The sequence below is a fragment of the Phoca vitulina genome, unplaced genomic scaffold, assembly GCF_004348235.1.
Source record: "Phoca vitulina isolate PV1807 unplaced genomic scaffold, GSC_HSeal_1.0 scaffold47, whole genome shotgun sequence".
Lineage (NCBI taxonomy): Eukaryota > Metazoa > Chordata > Mammalia > Carnivora > Phocidae > Phoca > Phoca vitulina.
In genome coordinates this window covers 3522274-3546483 of record NW_022589750.1, presented here as the reverse complement: position 1 = coordinate 3546483, position 24210 = coordinate 3522274, and the positions used below count along the sequence as shown (strand labels likewise).

The following is a 24210-nucleotide window of genomic DNA, read 5'->3' as shown; positions in this document are numbered from 1 at the left end:
CTGGAAGGCACCCTTTTCAGGGAACCTGGTCTCTCACGAGCTCATGGCATGGGAGAAAACAAAAATACTAACCGCAGAGCCAATGCACGTGGGAAATGTGTTGCAGTGGACTGCAATGCAATCCTCCCACGCTAGAGGACCTAAATCTGAAACCCGCTTCCTCTCCAGACCCTCCGCGTTCGGCAAAGTGCCTCCCTCTGAGGGCCCAGCCCTGTTCGCCGTTTAGTATGAAGGTACAAGTATTCACACTTCACACGCACAACCTCCCCAATGAGAGTGCATTCCACTCGCAGGGAGGGCACCCACTTCACACTTCTTTACCTCCCAGACCCAAGAGAGGGCTACAACCGCTGATGGCCCCAGAAACGTCCACTTACAGGGTTCTCCTTTGACTGCAGGCTCGGGGAGCTGGGGAAGGTCTTCTGGGCCGAAAATGTCACACGGTTTTCATCTCCGAGGCTAATTCTAAGAAATCATGGCAGTCTAGGGTATTCTATTGAAAAGGATGCTAATACCCTGGGATCATCTCTGGCCTTAAAAGAACAGAGTGCTGTGACTGATTAGCAAGAACAGAGTGCTGTGATTGATTAGCAATGTCTGCCCCGGTTTCAGAATGGGGGAGTGAAGGTGCGATTGCTAAGTATGCACCACGGCCACCCCAAGCTGGAACGGATGAGCCAAGAAGCCCCAACAGTGATAATCAGGCAGGCAGGGAGTGTCCCTGCCTTTGGGATGCCCCATCAAATATAGAACAGAATGCAATATACAGGGGCTTTGGGAAACTAAACGAGCTCTATTCTCATTTCCCTGTTACCTAAGGCTCAGTTATTCAAACCCAGGCCGTTTAAAGATCCCTGTGGTCCTACAGATTGTCGAACTCAGGTGCAGGGCCTCTGGCGATGTGTGAGAATTGCACATGACAACTAATACTCCCTCTTATCTGTAGGCAGAAAAGGATCTGGGGAAGAATCTAGAAATCTATCAATAGCACCAGCCGGGAAGAGGGCAAGGAGGGGCTCCAATGTGAAGCTCGACCACCTGCACAAGGGGGTGACACCTCACCTACCTCACCCAGGCCAGTCCTGAATCCTCCACAGAGATGGACTTCCGGCACCTTCTTCCAGCTTCAAGGGTGAGCTGGGAAGACTCCTTGGTTATCAGTGGATGCAGCGCGCTAGGGTGTTAACTTCCTGCCTTTCAAGGGTCTCACCCAACAGATTTCCTTCGCCCGCTGAAAAGCCACCCCTTTCAATAACCACACCTAGAGACATCTGTCTTCTGGATCTTCTCTACATGTGCACGTGCACTGCAACACGAACTCCTCTCCCCCTAACGATGGCCTCTACACTAGTCCCATCAGCAGAAGGCCCAGGGGTGTCCGGGGACGGCTCCCACACGGGCAAAGCCAGGGCACGCTTCTCCAGTCCCGGGCAGAGCTGCTCAGTCACCAGTAGCCCTGTCCCCTCTCGGTGACATCTGCTCTTGAGCTCTATCAGTGGGCATCTCAAAGAAAGGTCTGTCGGGAAGGAGGTTTGGGGCAAGCACCGAAGTGTCAAGAGGGGGACGTCTCAGATAAGAGGCATTCCACACTCGGCCACTCGCGTGCCCACAGCCCCTTCTCTCTGGCACAGAAGAAGGTGGCCGGGCTGAACGCACACCCAGCTGAGGCCTCCCGGGAGCTGGGGATGGGAAGGAGGAGCTACCGCCACGGGCCAAGGGCTGACCAGGGGAACGGGTGTCTGCCTTCTGACGTGGGGAGAAAAGGCACATCAGTGGTACAGGGTTCCGAAGGCCGATGAAGATCCAATTCCGAGTTTACAGCAGGAATGCATTTTGGGGATAAGCATGCGGGAATGCAATGCAGAGCTTGCTAGGCTATGTGACACAGGTCGAACGTCAGGACAGCAGACAGCGTAGGGGACTGTCCCCGGCAGCTCCCGTGCTCCAGGTGCTCCCCAAAAAAGCCGTCCCACCGGGGCTGGGTACAATAGGACGCGGCTGTTATGTGATCAGCCTTGAAACCAGCACCGCTGATAACCCCCTGCTCTCTGTGTCTGCAAGGGCCTCACTGACTAAGCCAGGATGTGCCCTGCGGACCAGTCTGCGGGTAGTTCTGTGGGTGGCAGGGACATCCGTTTTGGGGGAGGCTTCCGTTCCTGGCGGCCATCTGATGTATTGATACAAAACCCATATAAAGCACCTATTACAATGGTTGGTGCTTAGTAGGGGCTTGTGGTCCATCTTCAGGATGTCACTTGGGCTGCCTTGGACTGACATTGTCAACTCCTCAGTTCCCCGGCCTCCCAAACTAATGCCACGTCTTCCAAGGCCACAGAGCCCACAGAGTCTGCTGTGGGTCTTCCCAGACGACAGGCAAAATGCCGTGGGCCACTCTGCGAGTATTAGGCTTAAATCCGGAGCCTTTCAAAAAGCCCTCTGAGACCTCCGGGCTCCCTCTAATGAAAGGCACTGCAGAAACCCAAGGTATGATTATCACTTCTGAAAGGAAGAAAAAAAAAAAATACTGGCTCACAAAATATCCATCCTGGTGCCTCGACAGATAAGGAGGTTTTATAATCCGGTTCCCTAGGGAGCCATTTATTTTGGTGAGGCCAGTGTTCCTAGCAGACACTGTGAAAGCCATCAAGATAACAGGAATAACAACCCAGTGGACTTTTGAAGTGTAAACATAAAAGTCTATTAAGAATACAATGTTGGTTTAATCCCAAGACAAAAAATTTACTTAATGAAAAGCACAACTCATCTCCAGAAGGAGATATCGGTACCAGCTGTGAGCAGAAAAGGAGGGGATTCCTTCCAGGGAACATCTGAATTTCAACCCACTGCCTTTCCAATATTTACTCTGGACATAAAGTCTCAAATACTTTTCCGAGGATCTCATTTTTCTACAGGAGGAGGAGGAGGTCAGAGAGAAGTCTGGGCAGGGCCAAAGGCTTCTTGGCAAAGCCTGGAAATGCACAGACCCACCCTGGGAGGTTTACCCTGACATAACTCCGTCTCCGTTCTCTCTGGGTAGAGTAGGGAGCAGCCTCCTTGCCCACCGGATGCTGGGGAGAACCGCAGCAGAGACCCTCACTCCAGCTGCCATGCAGCCAACCGAGATCACCAACGGCCCTGTGCGAACACACATGAACTTCACCTACCATGCTAGCAGCCAGGGTATGCCGCTAAGCTCATCTCTTCAAAAGCACTTCTCAGCCTACTTCCTAGATTTTCTTCTACATGTTCCAGAGAAGCAAGGGGGCTACGGAGCACTAGGGAAACGGAAAAGGCCTTATCAAAGAGGATTTTGTGATTATGAGCTCTGTTTCCCCACCTTTGAGAAAGATCACGGGCCCTGAAATCAAGAAGAGACTTGGCCATCACCAACCCTGGTGGATGCCAAGACCTGCAAGAAAGTATTTAAACCCTCTTCACTATATTCCTAACTCCCAGCGCCCACTAGGCCTGACGGCTAAAATGAAGGATGATTTTTTTTTTTTAAGATTTTATTTATTTATCTGACAGAGAGAGAGAGAGAGCACAAGCAGGGGGAGCAGCAAAGGGAGAGGGAGAAGCAGGCTCTCCGCTGAGCAGGGAGCCCAACGCAGGGCTCGATCCAGGACCCTGGGATCATAACCTGAGCCGAAGGCAGACGCTTAACCAACTGAGTCACCCAGGTGCCCCTGAAGGATGGTTTCTTACATACAACTTCATATTTATATACGTATGAACGTAATTAATACAACATAACATAACCAACACAACAAGGGAACCATCTCCAATTCTGGCAGAAGTAACAGGTTGTTTCAATTCTCTCCTATACGTGGATACGTAACTACCATCCACCCACCGACCTATCCACCCATCCGTCCATTCTCTGTGGAGTCAGCACAAAGGATGCAATAAGACAAAGCATAAACATCCAGCTCCACCACCTACTAACCACCATGGCTTTGGGAAAACCATTTTAATGTCCCTAGGTTATGGTTTTCTCATCTGTAAAATAAGTGCAATCATACTGTGTATTATTAGCATGGTTGCGATGATTAAATGACTAATACAAGTGCTTGGCAAAAAAAATAAGCTCTCAAGACTTAACCACCATAATGATGATAATTATAATAATTACTAAGACTATAAAAACACTCACTGATCTACAGCTATGTGCCAGGCTCTAGACTAAGCAGCAAACAATTCTAGCCTTCTGATTTTGCAAGAGTCTTTAGTGGGGCGTTGGATTTCTCACAGCAACACCTCCAATACAACACCCCTCTCTTGCTGGGGATGATGCGCGTGAGAGCCATTTGCAGCATGAGGACCCCCCCACACACACACAAAGCCATGTTTAAACAATTACCAGCATTATGTTGCAGGTACCCATGACCATAGGAGGCCAGCCCAGCACGGTGCTCATCTTGCAGAGACGTCTTTTGTGTGGGTTTTGGGTTTCAGCTGGGCAACGCAAAGCCATAGAGTGAGTCGCAAAACGAGTTTTCATAAGCTCACCCTGTCACAAACCAGGCAGGGGTTCATGCTGACATCCCCACAGTAAGATTAAACAGCATGCTTCGTCAGGCACTAAATACTAACACAGCTCCGACGTCAGGGGGACACTGATTAAAACTGATGTCAATAATTTATGAAACACAATATGGTCTTCAGATGCTCTTCTGGAAAAAAAAAGAAGAAGAAGAAGAAGAAGGGGGGAGAGAGAGGGCCTAGCAACCCAGGTGGTTTAAAACTGTTCATGCATTCTCCCTTGAATGTACACACACCCCCACCATGCATGGATGCTTCTTTACGCGATGAATGTAAATGCACATGTGTATAAGAGCATATGAGCACCGCTGATACATATGGGCGGAAGAAAGTATTTAGTTATTCCACTGAGAGCTGTCGAGACTGTAACGTTATACACAGTCTTGTCTTTCATATTGTTTTGAGGGGTTTTTTCTTCCAGAAGAAATCTAAAATTGCATTTAAAATAAAATTGGGCTTTACGAAAAGTTCACATTTATTCCGTAGAGAACTCAACCTTGAAAAGGTACCAAAAAGAAAGCTTGACCAAAGAAAACCTATAGGATGTACACATTTCTTAGCAATCCGAAAGTACCTCGGCCCTGTGTAGAACCGTGTAGTCAAATCATAATATCCATGTCTTTTTAAATTTTTGGAGGGTTTTTTGAGGGGGGAGGCGGTATGGGAAGTAACCTAGGGAAGGATGCCATTTTAGTCTATTATAAATCACTGTCTCATTATTTTATAAAGGCAAAAACAAAATATCACAGTGATAATGCTTCTTTTTTTTTTTTTTTTTAATCAGGACTGGTTTTTGGAATTTAAAAACATCCTTCTTGACTTTGCCTTCACTGTAAATAATCTGGGTAGCTTGACTTTATATGTCAACAGTGTGAAATTCACAAGTTGGGATTATGTTGGGGGAAAAAATCTGAGCCGCTGATAGTACAAAAGTCAGTGTGTGAAGGATTTATTAATGCTTTTTTTCCCTAGCACAGTGCCCTGTAGTGTCTCAGAACACCTGTCAAATACTAATTCATTCACATATCTCCACTACAGGGCCTTTTCATAAAAAGCTCGACCTTTAATTGTAAATCACTTCTAAATTGTCTTTGCTGGCTTTCTCTTTTGCGGAATGATGGAAAAATCACTAAGACTTCAATTAAGACTTTATGGGAACTTCAACCTGACGTTCCCGGGGCTGTAGCTACAAGATATCAGAACATCTATTCAAAAAGGAAACTATAAATAACTTTAACTTAGTTGAATTGGCTTTGCTTTTACGAGATGACTGAATAATTGGCAAGATTTAAAGATACTCTAACTACTGAGAATTAAAATAACTTCAGGAAAAACCAGAAAATATTGTTAGCCGATTATTTGTCATGCAGATTATGTACTTATTAGGCCCAATTAAACTTTTTGAACAAAAAACACTTACTAATTACATTAGTTAATATGTTGATTGCTCAATTTGGCTGTTAAAAAAAAAAAGTCAATCCAATTTGTGCACATAGTTAATGCTGTGGTCAAAAGACAAAATCCTAAACTACAGAGATTATTTCAAGTGCATGACCATTGTTACAACAAATACGGGTTCCGTCTCCACATCCAAAGTGACAGGGAAGAGATGGGGGCGGGCGGTGAATCTGAACAATACCAAGGCTAAGACGAATCTTCAAGCCAATACAATGTTACCACAAGATCCAGTGTATTTGCCTCAATGTATTCACTTGCATTTGCCCAATTAGACCCCGCTGTTGACAACCCGAAGATATCTTTCATATGCACATGCAAACTAAAACTGATAGCAAAACCGTGGGAGGCCCTTTAAATGTCAATAAAGGGCTTTTACGCACAAAAGGAAGCAAAGAAAAGAGGGAGGGGGAAAGAGAAGGGATGGGAAAAACCAACATTTCTAAAGGAATGGAGCAGATCAAAGCAATTTTATTCTCAAAGACCACTAAGTCAGGGTGTAACTACTAGCTCGCCGAGGAATCCTGCAAAGTCTCTTCAAGCTGGCAACCCGTTCAGTCCCTTAAATGAGGGGGATGAACAATTAGGTCTGCAAAAGCGGGACCCGGTGCAAAAAATGGAGGCCTGCGCCAAGCAACAGGAGTTGCAGCCCTCTGCAGCCCAGGACGCCTGACTGGGCCTCAGTGCCCACCCAGCTCTCCAAGACATGTTTTCCATCCGCTTGCTCAAAAGTCTGCATCCACAGTCATGAGGCACAAACTATTCGACAACAACATGACACAATTAATCAGAACCAGACCTCAAAACGTGTGTTTGTGGGGACCAGCACACTTAGCAATGTGCCTCCGACCGGGAAGAGATTGAAGAAACCCGCGCTGGCTGCCTGGGGGTGGGGGGAGGGCGGGATAGCTATATGTTCACAAAAGATGCACACCGAACGGTGTATGGAGGAACTAAATACTGTTCATTAAAATAGAATGTGGGATTTGGAAATTTACATCTCATACTGGAATTCTCTGGCATTCCTCCTCCCCGCCCCCCATTTTGTTTTTTGTTTTGTTTTGTTTTGTTTTCCTGGGGAGAAACTGATGCCTGAAAGTTTCTACAGCAGCAAAGTTGTACAATTCAGAAATAGAACGGATCTCTCTCTCTCTCCCCCCCCCCCACCCTTTTTTTAAGCCTCATTTCTGACCCAACAGTATTCACCAGTCCTGGTTTTGTCAGATTTCTTTCAGGACTTGAAACCCCATTAAAAAGCGAGAAGCTGGACCCTTGGTTAATTCAAAGCTCTTCCATTTCACCTAACCCTGATGCTAACAACACACACACACACACACACACACACACGTTGATATACTTTCTGGGACCAGGATTGAATTATTTTAAAATAATTACTGAACTCTCCTTTGTAATCTGTAGATAGTAATTAATTTAAATCACATCATTCTTCTGCTAACACAAATACGCTGTTCAAAAGGGGGGAGGGATTTTTTTTTTTTTTTTTTCAAACCATAAAAGACAAATAGAGGGTGCAGGAGTGATATATTCGTCCGGTGCCGAACTGGCCCCAAACTGCAAATCCCTCTGCCATCTCCCAAAGGATTTGTGGTTGGGGAGCTGGAACTTCCCGGGAACCGGGCCGGGGTTCCCAACTGCGCGCCCAGCTGCAGCCCTGGGAAAGGGTGGGGGGTGGCGGGGAGGGTAAGGCGGAGGTGGATCCCAGAGCCCCGCCAAACTGAGGGTAAGGCAACGCATGTCTGCATTCGAGTCCGGAGTCAGGGAGACCAGTCAGCAAGTTTTCTGCAAAACCCTCTGCCCCGAAGCATTTCTCATGCTTCCCGGCTTCGCAGAGCGCACTGGGCGCAAATCCGAGCGTCCAGGGCCAGCGCCACGCGAGCCCGTGAACCGGCTCTCAGCCCTCCCCGGTCCCGGGACGGCCCGGAACGCGCCTCCCACGGTCCGCGCCGCATCCACGCGGCCGGCAGTGGTCCGGTGCGGCCGCCAGGCCCCCACCCCCAGCCCGCCGCGCGCGTCCCCGCGGCGCCCCCCACTCACCCACGCACTCGTTGGCCTCGCGGGCCGTGGCGCGCTGCCAGGGCCGGTCGTAGTGGAACGGCTTGCAGCGGTCGCACTCCGGGCCGGCCGTGTTGTGCCTGCAGTCGCACACCAGGCTGTCGTCGCGGTCGCGCACGCAGCGGGCGGCGTGGCCGTTGCACTTGCAGCGGCCGCCCACCTGCAGGTCGGACACGGCGTAGAAGTACGAGTCGCGCGCCAGCTCGGAGTCGTCCTCGTTCTCGTCACCGAACGTGTGCAGGCGGCTGAAGGCCACGCGGATGTCAGTGGCCGTGACCCAGTCCTGCAGCACGGGCGAGTTGTCGAAGTCGTGCGCCGAGGGCCGCCCGTCCAGCGTGCTGAAGGCGATGAGGCCGCCCGAGAGCGGGCGCATGTCGGTGTGCGAGTCGGTGCACACGGCCTCCTGCTCGTTCTGCTTGGTGATGGGCGCGCGGTGCGGCCGGTTGTACATCTTGCGGCACTGCGTGGAGTAGAACTGGAAGGGCACCCACGTGCGCCCGTAGTCCATGGACTTGTAGATGGCCATGGACTCGGGCCGCGGCGAGCAGAACTGCAGGCTCACGTAGGTCACCTCGAACTTCTTGCCGAGCGACAGCGTGAGCGTGACGTTGTGCGGGAACTGCAGGTAGTTCTCGGACTGCCAGCACGTCAGGTTGTGCGGGTTGTTGAGATCGGTGAGGAAGGCGGGCGGGTGCGCCTTCCTGGGGTCCGACGCGTTGCAAAGGTGGCAGGAGCGCAGCCGCTCCTCGCCGCGCTCGCTCACCACGCAGTAGCGCGCCGGGGGCCGGCCGCAGGTGCTGGACACGCGCACGTCCTTGCCGAAGGCCGCGTTGACAAAGTCGGGGATGCAGCGGCGCGGGTGGCCGTTCTCGTCCGAGCAGGGGTCGGGCTGCGCCGCCTGGCCCGAGAACATGCTGAGCCCGGGCCCGCCGCGCACCGCGCCCACCAGGCACGCCACGGCCGCCAGCGCCGCCAGCGCCTCCCACACTGCGCGCATCATGCTGCGTCCAGCTTGCCCCGGCCCGGCCGCGCCGAGGAGTCGGTCCGCCCGCCGCAGAAGGCGCCTGCGGAGAGAGTGGAGCTGCGCTCAGCCAGCCCGCCCCGCGCCCTCCACTCCACCCCCCTCCCCTCCCCCGGCGGGCGGCGAGCCGGGGCGCGGGGCGAACGCCCGGCTTCCGCGGCACCAACCCCGCGGCCGCCCGCCCGCCTCGCTCCCCACAGTCCCAGGGGGAGGGGGGCGGCAGGCGAATCCCGGGCCCCCGCCCCTCCCCCCGAGCCCGCACCGCCCGCGCCCGTCCTTCCCGGCCGGGCGGCGAGCCGGGGCCGCGGGCGAACGCTCGGCTTCCCGGCCACCGCCGCCTCCACGCCGCCCGAGGGGGGCATGCCCGCGCCCGCCTGCCGCTCCGCAGCCAGCCCGCCCAGCGCCCCAAGCCTCGGTGCGGGACAGCGCGGGGGCCCGCCGGCCCGCACGGCCCCGCGCCCCTTCCTCCCGCAGCCCCGGGGGTCCCTCCGCGCTGGCCCAGGTCGCGTCCCCGCCGCAGAGTCCGCGCTCGGGACTTTACCTCTGGCGAGGGCAAAAGAGAAAGAAAAGTTTGCCCGGCCCCGGCCGGGAGCCCGCGCGCCGGACGCCGGAGAGCCTCTCGCTCGCGGCCAGCAGGCGCGTCCTGCCTCAGCGCGGGCTTGCCAGCTCCATGCCCGGCGCGGCCGCCGCTGCCCCAGCCCCGGCCCCCCGGCCCCCCGGCCCCCCGGCCCCGGCCGCCGCCGCCTCGCTCGCCCGAGTGACGACGCGGCCGCCCGGCTCCCGCCGCTCCCGCCGCGGTCGGAGTGCTGCCCAGCCCGCGCCCGGGGCGCACACACACTCACGCTCGCTGGCGCGCACTCACACACACGCACGCACGCCCCCGAAGGCTCCGCCGCCGCCGCCGCCGCTCGCGCCGGGAGTGGGGGGCGGAGGGGAGCGCGGGGGCGGGGGGCGGGGCCGCCGGGCGGGGCGCCGGCCAATAACGTCGGCGAGCAGCCGCCCGCTCGCGAGCAAAGTTTTAACCCCGGGAAAGAAGAAAGTTAAAGGGAAGCGGCCCGGGACGCGGAGCGAGCGGGAGCGCGAGCGGGTGGGAACCGGGGAGCCCGAGGCAGGGCGGCAGAGACAAAGAGAAAGCGAGGAGAGCGCCCGGGGAAACCCCGGAGAGGGGGCTGGGCCCGGCGAGCACCCCACGGAGGGAGGAGGGGCCGGCCGGGGACTGTCAGCCTCGCCCGGGCCCCCCGCGCCGCCCGGGGAGCCCCGCAGGTTTCCGCCGGCCCCACGCCCCGGGGGAGCGCGCGGGCGTGGGGGGGGAGGGGACGACGTGCTCCCTCCTGGTCCCGGCCAAACACATCTGTGTTTGTTTTCTTTGCTGCGCCGAGGTCGGGCCTTCCTCCAACCCGGCCTGATGGCCCCGGTGGCACCGCGCACAGGGCCGTGCCCCCGTGGGCAGACAGCCGGGAATCCGGAGGAAGAGGGAGGGGGGGAGGTAACCTCTGCCAGCTCACCCCTTCTTCCTGAAGCCCACCGGCGCGGGCGAGAAGGGGCCGCTACCCTGTCCCCCCACGGTTGTCACCGTGCGGTGGGCCTGTGTGCCGGGAAGGCGGCTGGCTCCTTGCGTCCCGGGGATCCTGTGGTGGACTGGAGGCTGAAGATGAGAAAGCAGCCGGACAGCACCGGGGCCCGGGCCCACGCCCCTTCCAGACGGGTCTGCGGGCCTCGGGCTGGGGGCAGCCCAGCCCCCCCCCAGGTACCCTGAGGCAGGCTTGTATTTTCAAGGGTGCTCTGCCCCGCACAAGCTCACGCGAGCCTCACGACAGCTTTGCAAAGTAGGTCTTAACTCCATTTCGCAGATGAAGAAACTGAGGTCAAGAAGCTTGCCCAACTCTCCCATGGAGATGTCAACATGGATCAAATCCGGGAATAGAAACCAGGGCTCCTTCCTCTCTTCCTTGTCAAGTGGATAATAATCCCACCCAATTATAGTCTCACGAGGCAACCTTGGGGCCACCCAGCTTCTCCTTCTTGCCTCATTCTCTGCCACCTTAACAGAAGGACCGAGGACAGTGACAGCATCCTTTGACTATCCTGCTGTGCAGCCAAAGCCCTTTAGGGGAAGAATACCCTGGGCTGAGAGTTTGAAACTCAATCCCTGTTGGTTTGTTACTTTTAGATGAGTGATCTAGTCATAAATCTGGACTGAAAGCCCAGGGTTCTGGTTCTGGCCCAAGAGCCGGCTTGCTGCATTATCTCCATCAAGTGTCTCCTTTTGTCTTATTGGCATTCTCATAAACTGAGAATCTAAGGGGCCTCAAGGCTCGTCTGGCCCAGCTCAGTCTCCTTGGAAAACTGCCTTCCCCAGCCTCCCTGAGAGAGGGCCACCCAAGCCAGCTCTTTTAGGGATGGGAGCTCACCACAGCCCAAGGAAATAAATGCATTCCCTTGCACGACAGACAGCCCGGATTCATCCTCTGCCCTAGGGGAACGCTTTAGCTTTGCTTTCCCTGTGCCATTTACCACTCCCTACACTGTTTATTTCTGCCTTGTGGCAGAGAGGATTCTCGGTGACTTACGAGGCTACTTAGAACATGGCAAAATAACATAAATTAGACAGTGAGGTGAGAGGAGACAGAGGGAAAATTTAACTCTTGTGGGCTGGGAGATCCAAGGGCCATGTCGAAAGCATAGCAGTGAGGAGTAATGCTTTGAAGCCAGAGTGTGTGGCCTTGGCGAGTTTTCCATCTCTCTGTGCTTTGCTTTCCTGGTTTGTAAAAAGGGGACAATAATATCTATCTCATAGGGTTATGAGCATCAAATGAGTTAGCTCATATGAAGACTGTAACTTATAATATGTGGACACACCCATAATGCACTTACATAATCTACACGAATAAAGTGTATATGTAAATATGCATAAAGCCAGGCACATAGCAAAGAGATGTAGCAATGTTCATTGTGACTACTAAGTTGCTAGATCTTTATAGATATTTAAAATAATTTAGGGGGGGCACCTGGGTGGCTCAGTCGTTAAGCGTCTGCCTCCAGCTCGGGTCGTGATCCCGGGGTCCTGGGATCGAGTCCCACATCGGGCTCCGGCGGGAGGCCTGCTTCTCCCTCTCCCACTCCCCTTGCTTGTGTTCCTGCTCTCGCTCTCTCTCTCTCTGTCAAATAAATAAAATCTTAAAAAAATAAAATAAAATAAAATAAAATAAAATAAAATAATTTAGGGGGCGCCTGGGTGGCTCACTTGGTTAAGCATCTGCCTTCGGCTCAGGTCATGATCTCAGGGTCCTGGGATAGATCCCCCCCTCCATCCAGCTCTCTGCTCAGCAGGGAGTCTGCTTCTCCCTCTCACTCTCCCTCTGTGCTCTCTCTCTCTCACTCTCTCTCAAATAAGGATAAATAAAATATTTTTTTAAAAATTAAAAAAATAAAATAATTTAAAGAAGAGCATTTAATTACATGCAAAGATGTTCATGACATATTACAAAAGGGGGGAAAGCAAATTACAAAACATGAGGGGCACCTGGGTGGCTCAGTTGGTTAAGCGATGACCTTCAGCTCAGGTCATGATCCCAGGGTCCTGGGATCGAGTCCCACATCAGGCTCCCCTTGCTCTGCGGGGAGCCTGCTTCTCTCTCTGCTTCTGCCTGCCACTCCCCCTGCTTGTGCTCTCTCTCTGTCAAATAAATAAATAAAATCTTTAAAAAAAAAAATTACAAAACATGATGTCTCCCCCAAAAGAACACTATGCACAGTATAAGCTCATTTTTATTTTTTTTAAGTATGCATAAAAAGACAACTTGGTTCACCGTGGTCATCTCTGGATAGTGAGATTACAGGTGATTTTTATTGCTTTTTGCTTGGGCGTTCTCAATTTTGTATGGTAGAATAAGAAGGAGAGCGAAGAGAAGAAAGAAAAACCAGGAAGGGGGGAAATGGGAATAAAGCAAAAATGCTCCCTGGAATGCTCTATTCACCTCCTGTGGGTGGGCCACAAATTTGTCCCTCAGCTTTCCCGCAGCCCAAATGAAAAGGAAACCATGCAGTTACAGGATTCCCGGTGTCCATGAGATAAAAACAGACAGACCTATTACTCAAGAGAATTACAACTATTCTTGGGACTAAGATCAGACAGGAATTTCTCCCCGGGGCGGTGGGGGTGGGGGAGGACATAAAGGGAACACAGTAGGTGGTACTGAGCACACAACCTCAAGAACATCCCCATGGTGGTGACAGCAGTGACCTCCATGGGACAGTTTCTCTGTGACGGCCCGCGATAGAAGCTGGTGGCATCACACCAAAACACAAGTCAGGGAAAGCCAGTCTGGCCAGGACAGGTCTGAAAGAAGCAAATCAGGGTGCCCAGCTCATTGCCCACCCAAGTTGGGTCTGTTTTTGGGGTATCTACTGGGCTGGCTTGCAGAGCGCGCTCCAAGCCTTCCTCCTGCTGTGTTGTTTCTGTCCACAGAGAATTTTTTATTTTTTTATTTTTTTATTAAGTAATCGCTACACCCAACGTGGGGCTCGAACTCACGACCCCAAGATATCCTGGAGGTCCGGAACATTCTGGGACGCAGTAGAGCATGTCTACCTCCATTCAAAACCCACCTCCCTGCAACTAATACAGTCCATGCAATTCCAGCCCCACACGGCAGCCCAGCCCAAGGATCTGCCTCTTCCAAGTTTTGCAATCAGCCCTCTATCATCCTTCAGTTTTATCCGTTAAGCAAAAATGTTTCCAGTTCTTTCCATGACTTCTCACAGGGCAGTTTTCTGGCCCCTCGGCAGCCGCTCCCAATGCCCTTTCATTTGTCAGTGTCCCTCCCTAAAGCATACTGCCCTCTGAGGGGACAAATGAAAAAAACAGATGTCCAAGTGTTGTGAGAGCTTCTCAAAGTGGGGGTTATAAATACACACCCGAAAAGGCATGTCGGGCTCCGGCAGCAGGATCCTCGGCACAAATAGTTCAAAACACAACAGTGCCGCTCATGGATGAGAAAGCAAATTCCCAGGTGTTCCTGCAAGCAATGCGGGGGACAGGGAGCCGCCATTCTCGGCGCCCAGCCTCACCTGGGAAGCCTGAGGATCACTCTAGGAAGAGGAGAATGTGGCCCTTTCAAGAAAATCTATAAGGAGCCAGAGGAGGAGGGGAGGAAAGCCAGAAGACTCAGGTGCCCTAGAAGCCAACAGGGAAGTTTTAAGGAAGGCGGGCTGGTGAGCCGTGTCACGTGCCTTCAAGGTCAAGATAAGATCTGAAACAAGTCCTTTGGATCTGAACGATAGGGAAGTCACCGGTGACCTTGGCTAGCAGGGGCAGAGGAGTGCTGGGGACAGACGCCAGACTGCCTCGGGTCATGGAAGCGGGGACGGCAAGTGTAGACAGCAGTTCGCAAAGTGTGGAAACGAGTGGTAGGAAAGAGATAGGGTGATAGGAAGGAACGGAAGGAGAGAGGTTGAAGACACACAGAGCCAGCCTTTTAGAATAGGCGGTCAGGTACCAAAGCGTCAGGAAGTGGGAGCATCTTCTGAGAGCGGGGGAGCAGGTGGGAACACTGGAGGTTGGAGGACAGGGGAAAGCTTGATTGGGTCACTATGGAGGAGAGGCGGATGCTTGCTGGCCAGAACTCAAGCTCCTGCTGAGGTTGGTGACCATCTATGAGAAAGAAAGCCCCAACCGTCCAAGGCACAGCCCTCCGCCACTGCCCCAGCAGGGCTCGGCAGCCCCTGTGTAGACCCAGAGAAAGTAGGACCACCGGATTAATCTAGAGTTGCAGGTTTCTTCCAGGAAGTAGGACAGAAGGGGTAGGGGGGTGGCTGCTGGGATGGACCACGGAAGCAAAGCTAAGGAGAGAAGACATGAAGACAGCACATGGAGAGAACAGGAAACAGAGCCCAGCGTTCTAGAACTGTGCTGTCCAGTGCAATAGACGGGAACCATTGTAACTATTTCAATTTGGGCTTGAATGAATCAAAAGGAAATAAAGTTAAAGTGTCCTCCGTTAATCCTCATTTACAGACAGAGGCGATAAAGAACATTTCTATCATCCCAGAAAGTTCTGTTGGACAGAGCTGGTCTGGAAGATTCAAGAAGAAAGAAGAGATGTGGTGAGTAGCCGAGAAGATCGCAGTCTTAAACTGGAGTCCGAAGGGAAGATTCCAGAGTGGGAACAGCTCTGGGTGATGACGAGGCCCGCTGAGGACAAGAGGGGGCTTCCTGCTGGGAGGCAGAGGTGAAGGGGACTGGGCGTAAGGAGGTCCAGGTGCCGGATGGGCTGTCCACCTGGGTTTTAAAGGCATGCAGGACCAGCCTCAGGACTTGGGGTGAGATGAAGGCTGAACCAGGGGCTGGTGTCTTCAAAGAGGAGGAGAGTGACCTAGATTGTGGGGTGTGGGGTGGGGATTCAGAGGAGGAGATGGGTATTATTTCTTTGATGAAGATGGAAGGAGCTTTGGGTGTTGAGGAGGACGGTCCCCCCACGCCCCCGGTCCTGGGCGTGGGGTAGTGTGGTGTGGAGAGTAGTCCCACCGAAGAGGCCTGTGGTGTGAGTGAGGGGGGGCTGGAATGGGGCATGAGCAAGAAGGCAGGTCAGGGGGAGCACTCAGTGAACATGGGGAGGATGCAGGAGAAGGCAAGGCCCAGCGATGGGGGGCACCGGATGTCACAGGCTCATGGCTTGAGAAGAAGGGCTCGGAAGAAATGAGATAACCCAGGGCCTTCATCGTGGGCGTGACCGAGGGTCCTACTTCTTAAATCAAGCACTGATTTAATGCTTACTTTGTGCCAAGCCGTCTTCCAAGCATTCCATCGATCGCTAGCTCAGAATACTCCTAACACCTGACAGGACAGGTATATGATCCTCTCCTCTTTACGGCGAAGGAAACTGGGCTACAGGGAGGTGATGTGCTGAAGATCACATCCCAGGTGAGCAGAGGAGCAGGGATTTGAACTAACACGATGCGGTACCAGGGTTGGGAGCTCTCAGTCACCGCTCACGGGTAGGACAGACTTGGCTGACATTTGGCACCCATGGGCTTCCGCCACGGCTGGACAGGGGAAAGGGGATACAGATCTACCTGCAGTAGGAGCCGAGAGCTGGCTTGACTGAGCTTCTGAGCGTGTCTGGTTCCCTTACTAGGGCAGACATGAAACCATTTGGTCCCTAGGACCCCCGACAGAAGCTGAACACTCTAGCACCAGAGGCATGGAAGATTCTGGAGTCTGCTGCAGGCATCTGGCCTCCCCAAAAGGGTCAGGGTGGCCTGCTTCGATAGCATTTCTCTGGGAAACAGGAAGAACTGGACGCAGACAAACCGTGATTCCAAGTCCCCCCAAGCTGACCTCGTGTGACCTTGAGCAAGGGACTCTGCCCATCTCGCGGTGAAACGGGGATCATCACACCTGTTGTATAGGCTTGTGAGACAAAAGGCTTGTGATTAAAAAGATGGGTTGTGAAAAGAAAGAAGCTGGCCTCTTAGATGATAGTTTAGGGTTTTTTTGGACTTTGGGTTTTTTATTCTCAAAATCCCCAGATCTGGTTCCCAGATCCCTCACCCTGGAAGAATGAGGGGATGCTCACCCGACAGGCCTCAGGGAGGATTGCTCAAGGTGATCCCATTCCCTCGGCAGGGTTTCGGGAGCTGGGACAGCTTGGGGAAAGGTTTTGGAGCATGGAAGAAGAGGCCTGTATAGTGTGGAGGGTTTCTGGAGGTTTACCCATCCATTTCCTCAGTGTTGGGGATGGTCCTCACCTCCAGCTCGGGCCTCCCCAGTTGCCAGCTTCTTGGCTGAGGATTCAGGATTTGGGCACAGAAGGCTGTGCAAACCCCAAATCCACCAAATCCTTTAATCTACCAGAGTTCTTTGAAGGGGTGAAAATGCCTGTGGATAAGGGGAACCGGCCGATGTAATTTATTTTCATTTGCAAAAACCTTTTGACAAGGTCCCACCCTGAACGCTATTAAAGTAAAGAAAATGCTTCACCATGGGGGTAAGCTTTGTCAGGGATGGAAGGAAACAAAGAGTTCACATAAAGGGACAGTCCTCTGGATGGAGAAAGTGGGGGGGGGGGCTCTGAGCCCAGAGTTGGGGTTCAGCTCCTTCAACACTGACATGAGCTCTGAAGGAGGACATTCTCTCAGGAAAACCTCAAAGTACAGAGGTGATCTCAAGAAACAGAATACATGGGCTGGGGACACAGACAGGGTTCGCAGAAGGTGATGTATTTGGGGGAGAAATAGCTTGAAAAACCTTTATAGGGCTAAAGGTTTTCAGTTGCGATTGAAAAATGCTCTTTTAGGGCCCGAACACGGGCTGTTTCCTGAAGATCATTTCTCCACAGAGGTGCTGTTCGCATTTAGGGCCGGAAAATTCTTCACTGGGCAGAACAGTTCTATGCCATGGCAGGGCATTTAGCATCCCTGACCCCTGCCTGTTAAATGCCAGTAGGTCCCCCCAAACACACACACACACACCAATCACTCCCATCACTGGAAAACAGCTCCTCACATTTATATACCCCCCCTAAAAGAACCTCCCACTCCCCCACCCCATTCTGATCTACCTGAAATTTAGCCTAATGTGCCACTAAGCACCTCCCCCCGACACACACACACACACAAAGGAAAAAGCTAAATAAATTCTCAGAAAGAGAACTGGAAACGAAACAAGATGCACTTATGTTTAGGATCTTCTGGGAAGGTCTAGTCCTCGTATCTCAAAATGCTTGTGGAGGTGGAGATGGCCGGGACAAGAGTAACTTGATGGTGGTAAGAGCTGGGAACATAAATAAAGCAGAGGAGGGGATGATGGGGAGTGCCAGGAGGGAAGGTGCATCTTACACAAGGTACTGGGGTGGGGGAATGGGGGTTGCCTCTCTGAGAAGGATCCAGTAGAGCAGAGTTAAGTAATAAAGGGAGCTGTGGGGATATGGAGGTTGGGAGGGGGGAGAAACGTGCCTTCCAGGCACCGAAGACAGCAAGTGCAAAGGTCCTGAGGCACAGTTTGACTTGCCAAGGAACAGGAAGGAGGCCAGCTTGGTGCGGGCTTGAGGAGCGAGACGGGGAGTGGTAGGAGATGAGGTCAGAGAGGTGAGCGCAGGTCAGGGTACACACAGTCTCGCGGACTTTGGTAAGGAATCTGAACACTTCAGGATCCATCCTGGGTACCCGTAGCTCTTAATACCACATTGTTGCCCCGACTAATCCGTGAGCTTCTTGAGGGAGGAATCGTATCTTCTCCCTCTGACTCCCCAGTGTCTTCACGCGCTTCTAGGCACAGCATAGGAATGCACTACAAATTCATGACAATTAAGTAATTAAAAACCTACAGAATTATGGACAACTGGTGATAGCTCTGGCAGGCAGAAAAATGCGCCCCGCCCCCAAGAAGATTATTCACGTCTTCATCCCTGGAACCTGTGAATGTCGCCCTGCCTTCGGTCTTTGCCGCCGGGACCCAGTTGGAGACCATGAGCTGGGAAGATCGCTGTGGATTATCTGGGTGGACCCTAAATGCCATGCCTCAAGAGAGAGGCAGAGGGAGCACTGACAAGATAGAGGAGGAGAAGGCCACGTGAAGCCACAGGCAGAAATCACAGTGATGCAGCCACAAGCCAAGAAGACCAGTGGCCACCAGCGGCCACCAGAAGCTGAAAGAGACAAGGAACCAATTCTCCGCTGCAGCCTCTACAGGGAGCACGGCCCTTGATTTCAATCCAGGGATGCTGATTTCCAACATCTGGCAAATCCTACAGCTGCCAGAATTAAAAGGGTCCCCTTCACATCTTAAAAGGTGACTTGGGGGATGGGAGAAAGGAGCAAAGCGAGGGACCACTAACGCGCTGGTCCTGAAATGTTCCTGAAGTCTTCTCGGGAGCAGGGACCATGTCTGGCTGTTCATTCCCTCCCACATCGCTGAGCGGAGCATTTTCCGCAACCACTTGCCAAGAGCTTGCTGTCAGTATTGAGGTATTGTAAACCCCCTTTTCTGGAAGCCAGGATTCCAACCCCTTTATGATTCAGTCCAGAAGGAGGTCCGGAGTCTCCTGAGCATTTGAGAAAAGAGGAGCCACACTCTCAGGGGACTCCAGTCCACGGGGAAGCCTGGATGTGTCTTTACTTCGAAGTGCTTGTCGGCTGAGGTCAGGTATATTCTGTTTTTCTGGAACCACAGATTAGGATGCTTGAAAGAATGGGAGATCACTGGACATTGTTACTCTATGAAGTCACAGCTGACCGTGGACTCTATCCCAGCCACCACTGAGGGATGCCGGACAGGTCCCACCCAAATTCCCGAGGGCACCACTGTATTGGAGAAGAAGTAGGAATAGCCCTTCCAGAATGTCCATCTATTGCTCCCCCGTTTACAAGGGAAGAAACTGAGGCCCAGAGGCTGAGCAAATTGCCCAGGAGCTGATGTTCCTCAAGATGGCTGTGAGTCATCCAAGTAGGTGGCAGGTCTCCTGTTCAACCACACTCGGGGAAAACCTGCTATATTCGATCTTGCTAACTTAGGTGGGGAAAAAAAATCATGACTTCGACGGAAAAACATTTCTCGTGACAAACAACTATATAGAAAGTTTCTCTGCCTAAAGGAGTAAGCTTCGGTTAATTGCAAAAAATCAACTATGCAGAAGAGCTTATTTCCCCACCCTCCCCCCAAATGTCACTCAAATGAGGTATTCCCGGGCCGCATGTCACACAGGGAGAAAGTTTAGGGGACTTAATTCTAAGAGGTGGTACAGGATGGAAACAGACACAGACCATTATTGATTGAGATTTGGGTGAGTGCACAGATTATTCAACCTAACGAGGTATTAAAGGAACGTGGAATGGGGGGAGGGAGGGAGGGGACCTCTGTCACCAATGCTGCCACCTGGCAAGGAGTAGCCACCATGCTAGCCCCCGGAATGATGCCAGAAAGTAGACAGAAGCCTGCATGGATGTGACCTACCCTACGGAGCAACCTCCTAGCCTCTGGCTGAGCACACGGTCTCTGGGGGCTCTCGGGGCGCCCAGCTTCCTAGCCCTGCTTGCAGGGAGCTCCTTGAGTGCTCAGCAGGGCAGTGCTCCCGTCATGCCCACCCCAGATCTCCATCCACACCTCTGTGAGGGTGAGTGCTATGGTGCGTCCCTCCCAAATCCATATGCCGAAGCCCTAATCCCTAGGGTGATAGCATCTGGAGGTAGGAGGGCCTTTGGGAGGTAATGGGATCATGAAGGTGGAGCACTCCTGATAATACTAGGACACAGCAAGAAGGCAGTTATCTACAGACCAGGAAGAGAGCCCTTGCCAGGAGCCAAACTGGCTGGCACCTTGGTCCTGCACTCCCCAGCCTCCCAACTGGGAGAAGTAAATGTCTATAGCTCAAGCCACCCAGCAGGTGGAGTTCAGTTACATCAGTGAGCAAGTCACTTCACCTCTCTGAGCAGCAATCTGCTCTCCTGAAAAACGTGGATGGTGACATTACGTCTCCTTCCTGCCTCCCACCCTCCCGCCCTTCCTTCCATCTCTGCCATGGGTACCAGGAGTCCCAAGCCAACAAGCAGAGGCAAGAGACCCAGAGGTGTCCAAAGCCCTAAACAGATTTATGTTTTATAAAGAACCCAGTACAGCTGCCATCACATGGTTCCCCCAGGGTCACCCTGCTCTTGAGCAGATGACAAACTGCCCTGGGCCACCGGAGATCAGGTAGGGGACAGTGACACCAGCACTGCAAAAGACTGGTCTTTGGGTTAATAATACTTTCCTAATTACGAATAAGTCAATGAGCGTGACTTAGGGAAGACAGGGAAGGGGAGGGGAAGCCAGCCCCAGCCCCACGACTGCGTGCCCAACCCCTAGCACGGTTTGGCACATTGCGGGCACTCGAGAAACGTTTGCTGAATGGAACAGACAGGGGGCCCAGACAGAGCATCCGCACTTAAGGATTAGGGACTTCTTGACGTCCAGACGCATGTCTGGGCTCGAGGCTAGCAGGTCTAATCCGGCTCTGCATCCGTGAACATTTGTTTCCCATGAATCCTTCACCCGAGCAAGGAAGACTCACATTGTAGGTCATGTTAGCCTCACTCTAGAACTCACATGATCATGATGCTTGGAAGCATCAAAATTCCATAATCTGTCACACACACACACACACACACACACACACGCAAAGTACCATGTGTCCTGGCTCCAGAGCGGGACTCAGCCTGTTTCAACAGGAGCCAAGGACCCTCCCGGGGCTGGGTGCCCTCACCCTGGGTCCAAGGGACTCAGGAGACAGCTGCCTCCTGCCTGAGCCCCCTCAGCTAAGATCTGATTTTCTCATCATCTGGATAGTCTCAGCGACTCGCAGCAAAGGGATGAACCAGGCTGACCTTTCTGGAGGTTTGTTTAAAGCAGAACAATGTTTGTCTTGTCCAAACACTATGAATTACTCCAGAGAATCCTGCCCAGTTTTACAATTCACAGCTACAAACGGCTTACATAAATAGGGACTCGTCCCCTCCTTCCCCCCCCACCCCGTTTTTAACAGCTTCTCCTCCCCCCCTTCCACTCTTCAGGCCTTCCCCCTGCCCCCCTCACACCTTCTCTCCTCTGAGCCCCAGCCTGGTGAAGGGGCAGGTGTCGGGTACTCTGGACCACAGGTCACACCTGGGTTATTGCTGGCACGGATCCCCTATGGTGGGTGGGCTGCTCTGTCCCTGGTGTGGGCAGGGGTTTGCCTTGCTAAGGGGGGGGGCCCTCTGGGCACATTTGTACTGTTGGGGGGCGGGGCTGTGGTGCACAGTGTTAGATCCAGCTGTGAAAGCGTGTTGGTAAGAAAAGGCTCCTGGGTTTGGGGGGTTCAACAGCCAGCCCATTTAGACCATCCTCATCTGGAGGGGTGTTCAGCTCATCCACAGCTTTTCCTTCTCAGGCTGCACATTGGGGGAGGGGGGAATCCCCCAGTATCTCCTAGAAATAGACCCCCCCCCTCCACTTCAGGCCTCCCATGGGGTAGGAGACAGTAAATGCTGATCAAATATGAAGCACAGAAAGTGAGCAGGGGCATGGTCTTGGGAAAGGAGGGTCAGCTGGGGACAGAGCCCAGTTTCCTAAATTATCTCCCTAAATATAGTCCTTACACCACCTGCACCCAAATGCTTTGGGAAGCTTGTTTAAAATGCAGATTTCTGGGCCCCTCCCCAGGCCGAGGGAAGCTCTCTCTGGGGTAGGGCCCCGGGCTGATGCCAGAGTCTGAGAAATCCTCTCTAGCTCAAGTCCTCTGACTAAACTCGCTGGATGACCCCAGCAAGCCACTCCAGGACTCACGATCACCACCTGCACGGCGGCCCCAGACTCTGAAAAGACCCTTCCCGCTCTCAGATGGTGTGTTTTCAGGGACAGCTGGGTACTAGAACCCAGAAGCAGCAAGGGTGGGTGGAAGCAGCCTGAGACAAATTTTGGGGAGTCACGGAAGCTCCCAGGAGAGGTGTTGGTGAAGATTTGGACAGATGCCAGGGGAGTGTGAGGCCGGACTGGTGGTTGGGGGTGTGAGTGGTGTGTGGGATCCTTGTACTGAGGGTCCCCACTGGGAGCCAAATGCGATTTCATCTTTGCTTTGCAGACAGGGAAACTGAGTCACAGTAGGGAGGAGTGACTTCCACCCAGCAGCTGGTGAAGAGGCATGGGATGCCCTCCCCTATACACCCTGGGACACCCATCTGGCAATCCCAGAAAGACCCCTTCTCCCCCAGCGGTTTCCCTTGTCATTCTAGCCTCTAAGAGGTTGGCTCTTAGGGCCACAGCTCCTTCTAGCTCCTTCTCCTCCTTTGATGGGAGGGTCCCACTGGGCGGAAGGGCCCAGAGCCAAATCTGCCCCTCGAGGCGGACGCACGGTGAGCCCCAACAGCAGGAAAATCAAGTGCCCCGAGCTTCACCCTGGAGAGAGCCAAGCCAGCCTTGCCCACCCGGAGACCCCACAGCCGGGCTGGGGGCGCTGTCGGTCCGCGGTCGGCCGGGTCAGGGCTGCGGCTGAAGCGCACGATCCCGCTCGGCCGGAGGGAGGGCACAGGGCGCCGCCAGGGAAAGGCCCTTTCAGAGCTCGAAGACCGCTTGTGCGCAACACTCGCGGGGACCTCGGGTCGAGAGGAGGTCAGAGGATCAAGCCACTGGAACTCAGCGGGTGCACCAGGGCAGCCCCTAGGGTCTGGGCAGGAGTGGCCAGCTGGAGGCCGCGGAGGGCACGGTGTCCCCTCTCCAGGTCCCCGGGGAGACGGAGCTGATACCGCCGGGAACCCAGAATCAAGCGCCTGGTGACGGTCGGGATTCCGGGAGAGCGGGCCCTGTTTCTACGATCTACGTACGCTTGTGCATTGGATTCCATCGACAATTCGGGAGATCCAGAAGCTTGCTGCGTGACCTCGGGCACGCAACGGACCGCTCGGGGCCGCGGGCCCTCCTTTTTTGCGAACCGCGGGGTTCGGGACGGATGCTCCCCAAGCCCCAGCTCCAAAGTCCGCGCCTTGAATTAGCGGCGCCTCCTTCTAGTTTAGCATTTGATTTTCTAATCAAGCTCTTTGTCCCCTGCGGCCTTAACCCGAGCCCCCAGCTTCCCCGTCTCCCTCGACCCCCGCCCGGGTCTCGCCCTCGCCCGACTTTCCCGTCGAAGGGCCTCGAGTGAGTGATTCCCGAGAGCCGAGGCCGAGGCCGGCGGGTCCGCGGCGCGGGCCGGGGCTGTATGGAAATGGCCAGAGAAGCCGGCGGGCGCGGCGGCGATTTATTCTGGGAGTGACAGCCCCTTTGAGCGCTCAGCGAATGGCATTTTCTGTCTGTGAAAGCCTTTCTTCCCACCTCTGTTCAGATTAGCCCGGGGGATGAATGCGCCCATTATCCAGCCCGCTGACCATTCTGAAACGCCAAATTAATTACTAAGCACTGAATCAGGCGCCGGGGCCGGGGCACCGGGAGGTGTGAAAATAGCGAGCGGCTGGAGCTGGGGAAGAGGCGAGGGGCGCAGCGCCGAGAGGCCGGGCGGGGTGGCCCGGGGCGCGGGCGCGGGCGCGGCGGGGCCCGGGCGGGCTTGGCCGGCGGCCGAGCGCGACCTGCCGGCGTGACCCGGCGCGACCGCGGGGCGAGCGGGCTGCGGGGACCC

General features: G+C 53.8%; 1 protein-coding gene across 2 annotated transcripts in view; it reads right to left on the bottom strand.

Moving 5' to 3' along the window:
- NTN1 (netrin 1) overlaps positions 1-24210 on the bottom strand; it is a 178762-nt gene that overhangs the window by 153752 nt on the left and 800 nt on the right. Inside the window, exons 1-2 of one of the 2 annotated variants that reach the window (XM_032431863.1) lie at positions 9633-9730; positions 8053-9134 (exon numbers count right to left, since the gene is read on the bottom strand). In XM_032431863.1, the coding sequence (XP_032287754.1) occupies positions 8053-9070 (1018 nt within the window). In that variant the 5' untranslated portion in view covers positions 9071-9134; positions 9633-9730. Of the gene's footprint in view, positions 1-8052; positions 9135-9632; positions 9731-24210 lie in introns of those variants that run through there. The other variant, XM_032431864.1, reaches the window with a different exon arrangement.